Consider the following 13,634-nt stretch of genomic DNA (forward strand, 5'->3'; position numbering starts at 1 on the left):
GGTCATGGTTTTAGATTCCTGTACCTTGTTACTGATGATAAAAGTGAAATGAGAGTGTGGCCAGGGTGGTGTGGGTCTTTGATGATTCTGGCTGCCTTTTTGATGCAGCATTTCCTATAGACCCCATTCGATGGTTGGGTGGTGTCTACCAATTTTTATAATCTGCTTATAATTTGTGTGCTATTGTATGTTCTTTTTTAGTACCTGTGCTGATGTACAGCACTTTGGTCAACGTGGGTTGTGCTTAAATGTGCTATACAAATAAAATTGACTTGACTTGACTAAATCAAAAGTCATAATGAATAAGAGTAGAATTAGGCCATTCAGCCCATCAAGTCTACTCCGCCATTCAATGATGTCTGATCTATCTTTCCCTCTCACCCCCATTTTCCCCATAACCCCTGACACCCGTACTATTCAAGATTCTATCTTTCTCTGCCGTAAAATATCCACTGGCTTGGCCTCCACAGCCGTCTGTGGCAATGAATTCCACCGATTCACCACCCTCTGACTAAAGAGATTTCTCCTCATCTCCTTCCTAAAAGAACGTCCTTTAATTCTGAGGCTATGCCCTCTAGTATTAGACTCTCCCACTAGTGGAAACATCCTCTCCACATCCACTCTGTCCAGGCCTTTCACCATTCTGTATGTTTCATTCCTGTGCATTTGAGTTGCTGAATCTTTCACCTCATCATCTCCCTGTGCTGCCAGCTTCAGGTATATTCAGACTTGTGCACCGAGGTACCGTTGTTACTTAATACTCCCTGAGCTCCCGTTATTCATGATGTACCTCCTCCCCTCACTAGTCCTTTGCAAATGTATTACATCATACTTAGCGGGATTCATTGCTGTGTCGGGGGAAATCGAGTATGTTTCCTTTTGTATTCTCAGGAGATTAGAAGAATGACGAGAGATCACATAAAGAAAACACAATCTGCCACAGGCAATGATGCCATCATAGAGTCCGTCCTCACCTTCTCCATCATGGTCTGGTTTGGCTCAGCCACCAAGCACGACATCTGGAGGCTGCAGCGCATCGTCCGATCAGCCGAGAAGGTTGTAGATTTAGATTTTTAGGTTTAGAGATACAGCGCAAAAACAGGCCCTTCGGCCCACCGGGTCCGCGCCGCCCAGCGATCCCCGCAAATTAACACTATCCTACACCCACTAGGGACAATTTTTACATTTGCCCAGCCAATTAACCTACAAACCTGTACGTCTTTGGAGCGCGGGAGGAAACCGAAGATCTCGGAGAAAACCCACGCAGGTCACGGGGAGAACGTACAAACTCCATACAGACAGCACCCGTAGTCAGGATCGAACCTCAGTCTCCGGCGCTGCATTCGCTGTAAGGCAGCAACTCTACCGCTGCAACCTTCCCCCCATTGACGAACCGTACACTGCAAGGGCCAGGAAGCGAGCGGGCAAAATCATCTCTGACCCCTCTCACCCTGGCCACAAACTCTTTGAAGCACTTCCCTCTGGAAGGCGACTCCGGACTGTCAAAGCAGCCACAGCCAGACATAAAAACAGCTTTTTCACATGAGCAGTAGCTCTACTTGACAACCAAATGTCTGTAGTCTCCTTTTGCTCTGGTATTTTATTTCATTCTTCACATGTGTAAATTATAATGTTTTATTTTTAATTGTTTACTGTATGTCATGTTGTTACTTGCGAGCAAAGCACCAAGGCAAATTCCTTGTATGTGCACAAATTTGGCTAGTAAAGTTTATTCAATTCAATTATTCAATTGGAACTTACTGTGGTGCAGCTGGTAGAGCAGCTGCCTCACTGCTCCAGAGGCCCACGTTCAATCCTGACCTCAGTCGCTGCCTGTGGAGTTTGCACCTTCTCCTTGACCACATGCACGCCACGCTCACCTTCCACATCGCAACGCTGTATGGCTTGCCCAGTTAATTGGCCACTGTGAATCGCTGCTGGTGTACAGGTGGATGGGCAGCACCTGGAGGGATTGGAATAAACTGTGGGAAAAACAAAACCCCACACGAAGAAGGGTCTCGACCCGAAACGCACCCATTCCTTCTCTCCAGAGATGCTGCCTGTCCAGCATTTTGTGTCTACCTTCGATTTAAAACAGCATCTGCAGTTCTTTTCTACACATAGGATTAATGTTGGATTAGTGTTCAAACAGGTGGGGATGATGATGGCAGATGTAGTTGAGGCAGGGACTATCCCAACGTTTAAGTGTTGGTCAAGTACATGGATAGGACAGGTTTGGAGGGCAATGGGCCAAACACAGGAAGTATAGATGGGACATGTTGGCTGGTGTTCAGGTATCTATGTGACCAGGTGTCCATGTGCCCAGGTGTCTATGTGCCCAGGTGTCTAGGTGTCCAGGTGTATGTGTCTATGTGTCCAGGAGTCTGTGTCCAGGTGTTTGTGTCTATGTGTCCAGGTCCAGGTGTCCAGGTGTCTGTGTCTAAGTGCTCAGGTGTGTAGGTGTCCAGGTGTCTAGGTGTCTGTGTCTATGTGTCCAAGTGTCTGTGTCTATGTGCCCAGGTGCTTACTAAAATGGCGGATGTTACGCTCCTTTGCGTACTACACTTCAGTATAGGCGATTTTGACGGAGTGGTTCATCTTGCTCCTCTAGTATCTTTGGTGTCCAGGTCTCTATGTGTCCAGGTGTCTAGGTGTCCAGGTGCCCAGTGTTTATGCCTAGGTATCTATGTGCCCAGGTGCCCAGATGTCCAGGTATCTATGTGCCCAAGTGTGTTGGTGCCCAGGTGATCAGATGTGTTGGTGCCCAGGTATCTATGTGTCCAGGTGTGTTGGTGCCAAGGTGTCCAGTTGTGTTGGTGCCCAGGTGTGTTGGTGCCCAGGTATCTATGTGTCCACAAAATGCTGGAGTAACTCAGCAGGTCAGGCAGCATCTCGGGAGAGAAGGAATGGGAGACGTTTCGGGTCGCGACCCTTCTTCAAAGACACAAAGAAGGGTCTCGACCAGAAACGTCACCCATTCCTTCTCTCCCGAGATGCTGCCTGACCTGCTGAGTTACTCCAGCATTTTGTGAATAAATCGATTTGTACCAGCATCTGCAGTTATTTTCTTATGTCTATGTGTCCAGGTGTGTTGGTACCCAGGTATCTATGTGCCCAGGTGTGTTGGTACCCAGGTATCTATGTGCCCAGGTGAGTTGGTGCTCAGGTGTCTCCACTTGCTCTCGCTCCGAGGTCTCGCCCCCTGCTGGTGGTGACCGGCAGTCACAGGCTGGCGGCATGACGTACCGGACCGCACTGGTCCCGCCCCCTACACGCCCATTGGGCGGAGACGGTGTCAGTCACACCCCGATGCACGTCACTCCCCGCCCCATGACAGCGCTGGGCCCCGCCCCTTAGTAACGCCCCTGGCAACGGCGACGTCACGTCCGTCCCGGGCGCGGGGCCCCGCCCAGCGGTTGGCGGTTTGGGGTCCTCGGGGTGTGTGGAGGGGGGGGTGGGAAAGGGGTGTCCGCCGCCCGCGCCTGCAGGATCGGTGAGAGGAACCGCGGGGCCGGTAATCAGTCTAGGCCAGGCCATCCCACCGCACCGACACCGGCGCGTCCGCCATCCCATCCCATCCCATCCCATCCCCGCCCCAGTCCATCCCATCCGCGCCGACACCGCCAGTGACCGGTCCGTCCCAGTCCATCCGCGCCGACACCGCCAGACCAGTCCAGTCCATCCGCGCCGCGCCGCGCCGGACCGGACCGGACCGGACCGCGCTACACCCAGTGTGTCCGCTACCGGGGGGGGGGGGGGGGAGAGAGAGGGAAGATACCGGGGGAGGGGGAAGATACGGGGGGGGGGGGAGAGGGGGAAGATACGGGGGGGGGGAGAGGGGGAAGATACGGGGGGAGGGGGTAGATACCGGGGGAGGGGGAAGATACGGGGGGAGGGGGAAGATACGGGGGGGGGGGGGAGAGGGGGGAGATACCGGGGGAGGGGGAAGATACCGGGGGGGGGGGGGGGGGGGGGGAAGATACCGGGGGAGGGGGAAGATACGGGGGGGGGGGGGAGAGGGGGGAGATACCGGGGGAGGGGGAAGATACCGGGGGAGGGGGAAGATACGGGGGGGGGGGGGGGAGAGGGGGGAGATACGGGGGGAGGGGGTAGATACCGGGGGAGGGGGAAGATACCGGGGGGGGGGGGAGAGGGGGAAGATACCGGGGGAGGGGGAAGATACCGGGGGAGGGGGAAGATACGGGGGGGGGGGAGAGGGGGGAGATACCGGGGGGGGGGATGCCGAGGGGTATAGGAGGGGGGGGGGGGGGGGAGAGGGGAGATACAGGTGGGAGAGACGGGGGGGGGGTGATGGAGGTGAGAGGAGGTAGAGGGGGGGGGATAGAGAGGGGAGGGTACAGGGGGAGAGAGGGGAGAAGGTACAGGGGAGAGAGAGAGAGAGGGTACATGGGGGAGAGGGGAGGTTCAGGGGGAGATAGAGGTGAGAAGAGTACAGGGGAAAAGGGGAGGTACAGGGGGGAGAGGAGATAGTGGGGTGGTAATGTTGTTGGGGGGTGTAACAGAGAGGGGTGGGGGAAGATACCGGGGAAGAGGGGGGTGTTGAGAAGGGGGGGTGTATGGGGGAGGAGAGGGGGAATGGGGGGAAAAGGAAAACGGGGAGAGAGGGGGGTACAGGGTACACGATTTACTGAGGTTTATGTTGCGTGCTATCCAGGCAGCAGAAAGACTGTACATGATCACAGTTGTGCCGCCCACAGTGTACACATAACAGGATAAAGGGAGTAATGTTTAGTGCAAGATAAACATTAGTAGTAAAGCCCGATTAATTATAGTCCAAGTGTTTCCCAATGATGTAGATGGGAGGTCAGGACCGCTCTCTAGTTGACAGACAGGTGCAGTTGCCTGATAACAACTGGGTAGAATCTGTCCCTGCATCTGGTGGTATGTGTTTTCCAACTTCTGTACGTCTTGCCTGATGGGAGAGTGGAGAGGAGGGAGTGTGGGGGTGAGACTGGTCCTTGAGAGGGAATTTTGGACTGGCACAGATGCAATGACGTCCACCTGTGAAGGGTTCTGCCTTCTGTGTTTGAGATTCCAGCATCTGTCGTTCCTTGTGTCTGTGTTTCAATGTTGTCATTTGTCAGTCCTCTTCCCCCCCCCCCCCCCCCCCCATTATCCCTGTTTTCATCTATCCTTGCCTGCTGTCATCGTGCTATCTGTATCTTCTCCCTGTCCCTTCTTTGCAGTTCTGAGTTTCACAATTAATGCGTGTTACTGCAAGTGAATCCTGTGTTCATGGTGTGTATGGCAAGAAAACTGCAGATGCTGGTTTAAATCGAAGATGGACAGAAAATGCTGGAGTAACTCAGAGGGTCAGGCAGCATCTCTGGAGAGAAGGTATGGGTGATGTTTCGGGTCGAGACCCTTAACGTCATCCATTCCTTCTCGCCAGAGATGCTGCCTGACCCGCTGAGTTATTCCAGTATTTTCTGGTTATTGGTTTATTCTTACTTTCGTTTTCAAGCAGAATACCAGCGTTGCCAATTCTCCAGCTCCTTCTGACAGTGGATTGCATTTATTAACCAGATTACAAGGGGTGGGGATGAGTGATTTTATTCCCTGGAGCACAGGAGGCAAAAGGGTGTAAGAAAATAACTGCAGATGTTGGTATAAATCGAAGGTATTTATTTCACAAAATGCTGGAGTAACTCAGCAGGTCAGGCAGCATCTCAGGAGAGAAGGAATGGGTGACGTTTCGGGTCAAGACCCTTTTTCAGACCCTTCTTGAGGCAAAGGGGTGATCTTCTGGTGGTGGATAAAAACATGAGGGGAATAGATAGGGTGAATGGACAAGTCTTTTACCCAGGGTAGGGGAATCGAGAACCAGAGGACTCAAGATGCGATGGGAAAGATTTAAAAGGAATCTTGGGGGCACCTTTTTCACACAGAGGGTGGTGGGTGTGTGGAACAAGCTGCCAGAGGAGGTAGTTGAGGGAGGTACCATAACAATATTTAAAAGACCTTTGGACTGGTACATGGTTAGGGAAGGTTTGGAGGGATATGGGCCAAACACAGGCAGATGAGACTAGCGTAAATGGGACACCCTTGGTCAGCAGGGCAAGTGGGGCCGAAGGGCCGGTTTCCCTGCTGTATGAAAGCACAAATGGAAGATGCATTTCATTGCAGAGGCTTCAAAATACAGCACTAACAGGTTCAGCGTATGGGCAAGGGTAAAACGGATGAAACAGTGTGGAAATGTGAAAGGACACAGAGTGCTGGAGTAACTCAGCGGGTCAGGCAGCATCTGTGGAGAACATGGATAGGTGACGTTTCACAGAGTGCTGGAGTAACTCAGCGGGTCAGGCAACATCTCTGGAGAACATGGATAGGTGACGTTTCAGAGCGCTGGAGTAACTCAGCGGGTCAGGCAGCATCTCTGGAGAACTTAGTCTTTCCGTCTGTTGGTTAGCACGCAACAAAAAGTTTTTCACTGTAGCTCAGCACATGTGACAATAAAGTAAACTAAGGAGATGAAGAATCATGAAGTTAATACAGGAAAATGTTGTGATGAATCAAATTCTCTTGTCTTCTGTGATCAACCCTTGCTCTGGGAATAATAATGAAGGATATATTCATGATAGAGAGAATGCAATAAAGATTCTACAGATGGAATTCAATGATTGTCATTTAAACAGATTGGCACTGTACGTTCTTGCAATTATTGACAAGAAAGGTCATAGGTTTATAATGTGCAAGATAGAACTGCAGATGCTGCTTTAAACATAAAGATAGACAGTACATGCTGGAGTAACTCAGAGGGACAGGCAGCATCTCTGGAGTGACGTTTCGGGTCGAGTCTGAAGAAGGGTGTCGACCTGAAACATCAGCCATTCCCTTCTCTCCAGAAATGCTGCCTGTCCCGCTGAGATACTCCTGCATTTTGTATCTATCATAAGTTTATAAGTTCCTCAGAGAAAGGTATTTTCTCAATTTAAACTTACGGATGTAATATATCACAAATTTTCCGTCTCGGGTGTCTCAGAAATAGACCATTGCCTTGAAATATTCCTGTTAATATTTTGTCAAACTAATCTTAAAGACACTCTCTTGAAGCAACAAAGAAGTGAAAGTCATAAGGGATCGCAAATGAAATTTCCTGTGTAGAGTTATAACTGATGGGGAACCTTGCAATGAAAGATAACATTTAAAACATTTCTAAATTATTTTGGAACACATTTGTGTTTTGGTGCATGAATCTATGCGGGTTAAATATACTCAACGTTCCTTTCATTCTACCCTTGTAGAATCCGGCTGAGATTTCCCCGAGATTAATTTTCTGCCTCCCTGATTGAACCATTTAAGGTAAGAAACCGATGCTACGTTGAATGGGGAGAAAGGTCTTGCACAGCTGAATTTGCCACTTTTAATTTGGTATTGTAGTAGTCCCCACCCTGTGATTCGCTTGGGTGATCGGAAAAAAGCAGAGGTTGACAGGTTCTTCATTAGTACGGGTGTCAAAGGTTATGGGGAGAAGGCAGGAGAATGGGGTTGAGAGGGAAAGATGGGGTTGAGAGGGAAATGGCAGAACAGACTTGATGGGCCGAATGGCCTAATTCTGCTCCTACGTCTCATGAACTTGAAGACATTTAATTTTGGAATCCGTGTAATGTTGCCATGTGGGAGGCCATTTCATCCATTGAACATTGAACATTCCAGAACGGGAACAGGCCATATGGCCCACAATGCAAAAAAAAACAGGCCCTTCATCCCACAATGTCAGTGCCAAACATGATGTTAATATAAGCTAATCACCTCTGTCTGCCCATGATCCATATCTAGGGTTGCCAACTTCCTCAGTCCCAAATAAGGGACAAAGGGTGACGTCACCCCACGCCCCACGTGACCTCACCCAGCCAGCGGCTACGTGCTCCCGCTCCACCACGTGTGGCGCGGGGCGGTGACATCACCTGTTGTCCCTTATTTGGGAACCCGAGATATAGATCAGAGGTGATCAGCTTATATTAACATCATGTTTGCCACAGACATTCTAGGATGAGAATAGACAATAGGTGCAGGAGTAGGCCATTCGGCCCTTCGAGCCAGCACCACCATTCAATGTGATCATGGCTGATACGGGACAAGGGCGGTCCCGTACGGGACAAGGGCGGTCCCGTACGGGACAAGGGCGGTCCTGTACGGGACAAACTAATTTAGCTCAAAATACGGGATGTCCCGGCTAATACGGGACAGTTGGCAACCCCAGTACCAAACATGATGTTAATATAAGCTAATTAAGTTAATATATAAGTTAATATAAGCTAATCTCTGTCTGCCTGTGATCTGTATCCTTCCATTCCCTGCATTTCCATGTGCCCATGCAAAAACATCTTAAACATGCCTGTGTTGGCTCTAAATGAAACAACATTGTCCTATTTTAATCGAACCCACCTGTCCTATTTTCCAGCCTCCCTTTTCCAAGTTGTACCTTATTACGGCTCCTCATGAAACTGCACTTAGACAATAGGTGCAGGAGGAGGCCATTCGGCCCTTCGAGCCAGCACCACCATTCAATCATGGCTGATCATTCTCAATCAGTACCCCGTTCCTGCCTTCTCCCCATACCCCCTGACTCCGCTATCCTTAAGAGCTCTATCTAGCTCTCTCTTGAATGCATTCAGAGAATTGGCCTCCACTGCCTTCTGATGCAGAGAATTCCACAGATTCACAACTCTTTGACTGAAAAAGTTTTTCCTCATCTCAGTTCTAAATGGCCTACCCCTTATTCTTAAACTGTGGCCCGTTGTTCTGGACTCCCCCAACATTGGGAACATGTTTCCTGCCTCTAACGTGTCCAACCCCTTAATAATCGTATACGTTTCGATAAGATCTCCTCTCATCCTTCTAAATTCCAGTGTATACAAGCCTAGTCGCTCCAGTCTTTCAACATAAGTTACGACACTTACACTTACTTTTCAACACTTACAAGTGTTTCTTTTAACTCTGGTTTGATAAGCTGTGGTTGAAACTATCTTAGTATTTTTTTAAACACCCATCAACTCATGGTTTGTGCAAACAAAAATGTCTACTTCATCCAATATCTGGAGTAAATAAAGCCTGATAATTTCAGGCATGTGGTTCTGAAGACAAATGTACCAGGAAATAATTTCTGTATAAGTTAGTGCTCAATGGCCTGCTAATGATTTCAGAATGTGTGAAGGTTTGATATTGATCATCCCCATGTACAGTAATGATCAACTGGTGAATATAAAAATCACCACTAGACAGAACTACACAAATGTCTTGTGTTTGGTATAACTGTGCCTTCTTCAATTTCTGCAGGTGATTGTGAACCTGATGTTGTGAGCCAACTTTACTGGAATGTGGCATTGAGCATTTTGACATTCTCTGCCTTCTGGTGAGTTTTTGCTTGTATTTAACCCCTGAGGTAATGGGGTTGGGGGAACAGCTGACAGCTGTGGCATTATTTGACTTGCACAAAAATAAATTAACTTCCTACTCAGCAGCTGGTAGAGCCACTGCCTCACAGCACCAGAGACACGGGTTCCATCCTGCCCTCGGGTGCTGTCTGTGTGGAGATTGTACGTCCTTCCATGCTAGATACTAGGCTTCTGAACGGTCCATCCATAAGCTATGTGATTCACTTCTACCCCATTGCGGACATTGGACTTTGTCTGTGGAACTGATGCGCTACAATGCTGAGAACTATATTCTGCACTCTGTATCTTCCCCTTTGCTCTACCTATTGTACTTTTGTTTGGCTTGATTGCCTTTCTGGATGGTATTTCTGATCTGTTTGAATAGCACGCAAAACGAAGCTTTTCACTGTACCTCGGTACACGTGACAATCATAAACCTAAACCTTCTCCCTGTGAAGATGTGTGGGTTTGTAGGTTAATTGGCCCTCTGTAAAATTGTCCCTAGTTTTAGGGAGTGGATGTGGAAGTGGGATTTCATTGAACGAGTGTGAACGGGTGATCGATGGTCGATGGAAGGGCCTGTTTCCCTGCTGTGTCTCTAAACTAAACTACACTAAACTGGCACAATTATTTTTTTGAGTGGAACCAATTTGAAATCGCACACAGTTGAAGGTTATAATTTCATATTTTGTTTACTATAATGCGTAGATAGACAGGCTACACCAAGAAAGTGGGTCATTTGACAGCTTTTACGTTTGCACTTGTAGCAGCCGGTTGAATGTTCCATCATTAAACACTCAGTCACTGAGTCAAGAGTTTAATTGTCATTGAAAGTAGGCATGCAGGTGCAGCAGGCAGTGAAGAAAGCGAATGGTATGTTGGCATTCATAGCGAGGGGATTTGAGTATAGGAGCAGGGAGGTTCTGCTGCAGTTGTACAGGGCATTGGTGAGACCACACCTGGAGTATTGCGTACAGTTTTGGTCTCCTAATCTGAGGAAATACATTCTTGCCATAGAGGGAGTACAGAGAAGGTTCACCAGATTGATTCCTGGGATGGCAGGACTTTCATATGAAGAAAGACTGGATAGACTCGGCTTGTACTCACTGGAATTTAGAAGATTGAGGGGGGATCTTATAGAAACTTACAAAATTCTTAAGGGGTTGGACAGGCTAGATGCAGGAAGATTGTTCCCGTTATTGGGGAAGTCCAGAACAAGGGGTCACAGTTTAAGGATAAGGGGGAAGTCTTTTAGGACCGAGATGAGAATGTTTTTTTTCACACAGAGAGTGGTGAATCTGTGGAATTCTTTGCCACAGAAGGTAGTTGAGGCCAGTTCATTGGCTATATTTAAGAGGGAGTTAGATGTGGCCCTTGTGGCTAAAGGGATCAGGGGGTATGGAGAGAAGGCAGGTACGGGATACTGAGTTGGATGATCAGCCATGATCATATTGAATGGCGGTGCAGGCTCGAAGGGCCGAATGGCCTACTCCTGCACCTATTTTCTATGTTTCTATATGACCCATCAGCAGAACGATGCAGGAGTTAGGACAGAGAGATAGATCAGCCATGATTGAATGGTGGAGTAGACTCGATGGGCCGAGTGGGCGAATCTGCTCCTTTCACTTATGAACTTAGAAACATAGAAAATAGGTGCAGGAGTAGGCTATTCGGCCCTTCGAGCCAGCACCGCCATTCAATATGGTCATGACTGATCATCCAGCATCAGAAAACCTCGCAGGTCACAGGGGGAACGTACAAACTCCGTACAGACAGCACCCATAGTCAGGATGGAACCCGGGTCTCTGGCGCTGTGAGGCAGCAACTCTACCGCTGCGCCACCCCAAGTATATTATATATTAATAACCACTATACTAGTGCAAAATAAAAACTAAAGTCCTCTGTACAACCACAGCCAATCCATATGAACATTAAACAAAATACACCGTTTATTGATTTTTAAAATAATATTCATATATTAATAACTACTACACTGCTACAAGAACAACCCCTGGTCCATTGTGCAACCGAAGCCAGCCTCACCATTATCTGGTGTTCCATTTCACCAGAGGCTGGGTCAATTATTAATGATTCAACCCAGTTACTGCAGCACTGCCAGGTCACAGCAACCACTGCCTCATATGGTCACACGCTGAACACCGCGTCCAAACCCCGAGAAGGAGTTGAGAACTTGCACAAATATTCTCAGGATATGTAAAAGTTCCTGCTGTGTGCAGGACAGTGTTTAATGTGCAGGGATCGCTGGGTGGTGCGGACTCGGTGGGGCGAAGAACCTGTCTCTGTGCTGAATCTCTAAAGTCGAAACTAGTCCTATTTGGTCCGTATGCCTTCAAAACCTTTCAATAGACAATAGGTGCAGGAGTAGGCCATTCGGCCCTTCGAGCCAGCACCACCATTCACTGTGATCATGACTGATCATCCATAATCAGCACCCCGTTCCTACCTTCTCCCCATATCCCTTGATTATGCTATCTTTAAGAGCTCTATCTAACTCTCTCTTGAAAGCATCCAGAGAATCGGCCTCCACTGCCTTCTGAGGCAGAGAATTCCACAGATTCACAACTCTGAGTGAAAAAGCTTTTCCTCATTTCCGTTCTAAGTGGCCTACCCCTTATTCTTAAACTGTGGCCCCTGGTTCTGGACTCCCCTTATCCATATTTTTTCCTGAGAGGGTTTTATCCAGCTGAAGATAGATACAAAATGCTGGAGTGACTCAGTGGGACAGGCAGGATCCCTGGAGAGAAGGAACGGGTGACGTTTCGGGTGTTTTTGGTCATTGTTATTTTTCTCTCCCTAGGACTCCAGGAGAGCGCAAGAGGCCGGCGAGCATGGACGAGAAGGACGCGCCGGTCTTCAGCAGCGAGAGCAAAGGCGGCAAGGAGAAGGACGGGGCGGAGAGGAGAACCGGCCAGAGCCGGGACAAGCTGCGGGACGAGCAGAAGGCCGCCGGCAGCGGCAGACGGGAGGGACTGAAGCCGGCCGAGGAGAAGAAGAAGAGGCAGGAGGACGAGAAGCGGAAAAAGGAAGATGAGAAGCGCAAGAAGAAGGAAGAAGAAAAGCTGAAAGCTGAGGAAGAGCAAAAGAAGAAGGAGGAGGAGGAGAAGAGGAAAGTAGAGGAGGAGGAGAGGAAAAAACAGGAGGAGGAGGAGAAGAGGCAGAGAGAGGAAGAAGCAGCTCGACAGAGGTAGCATCGCTGGAGACTTTAACGTTCACTAATGTGTCGAATGGGACTTTGGATAAAGTTTATCACTTGTAAAATACTGAATTATAGAGTCATAGCATCACACTGTGGAAACAGGCCCTTCGGCCCAACTTGCCCACACTGACCAACATGTCCAATCTATATTAGTCCCACTTGCCTGCATTTGGTCCAGATCCCTCCAAACCTGTCCTATCCATGTACCTGTCTAATTGTTTCTTAAACGTTGCGATAGTCCCAGCCTCAACTACCTCCTCTGGCAGCTTGTTCCACACACCCACCACCCTTTGTGTGAGAAAGTTACCCCTCAGATTCCTATTAAATCGTTCCCTCTTAAACCTATGTCCTCTGGTCCTTGATTCACCTGCTCTGGGCAAGAGACTCTGTGCGTCTACCCGATCTATTCCCCTCGTGATTTTATACACCGTTCATCCTCCTGTGCTTTACCTGTTCCTTTTTCTTTAAAGCATTTTGCCAACTTTCCTGTGTTTCGGAAGCTGAGGGAAAGCCTGATAGAAGTATATAAAATTGTGAGAGGCATAGATAGGGCAGACAGTCAGAACCTTTTTCCCCAGCATGATGCGTATTCACACGTGACCCGAAACGTCACCCATTCCTTCTCTCCTGAGATGCTGCCTGACCTGCTGAGTTACTCCAGCATTTTGTGAAATTCACACAATAGACAATAGGTGCAGGAGGAGGCCATTCGGCCCTTCGAGCCAGCACCGCCATTCAATGTGATCATGGCTGATCATTCTCAATCAGTACCCCGTTCCTGCCTTCTCCCCATACCCCCTGACTCCACTATCCTTAAGAGCTCTATCTACCTCACAGAGGGTGGTGGGTGTACAGAACGAGCTGCCAGAGGAGGTAATTGGGAAGGTACCATAACAGAATTTAAAATACATTTAAACTAGTATATGGATAGGAAAGGTTTAGAAGGAAATGTGCCAAATGCATGCAGGTGGGGGGGGGGGGGTGTAGATGGGACATATTGGTCGGCGTGGGCATGTTGG

The 13,634-nt window shown here is 48.8% G+C and overlaps 1 protein-coding gene across 4 annotated transcripts in view; it reads left to right on the forward strand.

Annotated features, from left to right (window-relative positions):
* Nucleotides 1-3,457: 3,457 nt before the first annotated feature.
* The window catches only part of upf2 (UPF2 regulator of nonsense mediated mRNA decay), a 73,077-nt gene continuing 62,900 nt past the window's right edge, over nucleotides 3,458-13,634 (forward strand). For 2 of the 4 annotated variants that reach the window (XM_078419472.1, XM_078419469.1), the window contains exons 1-4: nucleotides 3,458-3,514; nucleotides 7,266-7,323; nucleotides 9,301-9,376; nucleotides 12,217-12,603. In XM_078419472.1, coding sequence (XP_078275598.1) covers nucleotides 12,248-12,603 — 356 coding nt within the window. In that variant the 5' untranslated portion in view covers nucleotides 3,458-3,514; nucleotides 7,266-7,323; nucleotides 9,301-9,376; nucleotides 12,217-12,247. Of the gene's footprint in view, nucleotides 3,515-4,673; nucleotides 4,903-7,265; nucleotides 7,324-9,300; nucleotides 9,377-12,216; nucleotides 12,604-13,634 lie in introns of those variants that run through there. The other 2 variants (XM_078419470.1, XM_078419471.1) reach the window with 2 other exon arrangements.

The sequence above is a fragment of the Rhinoraja longicauda genome, chromosome 23, assembly GCF_053455715.1.
Source record: "Rhinoraja longicauda isolate Sanriku21f chromosome 23, sRhiLon1.1, whole genome shotgun sequence".
NCBI lineage: Eukaryota > Metazoa > Chordata > Chondrichthyes > Rajiformes > Arhynchobatidae > Rhinoraja > Rhinoraja longicauda.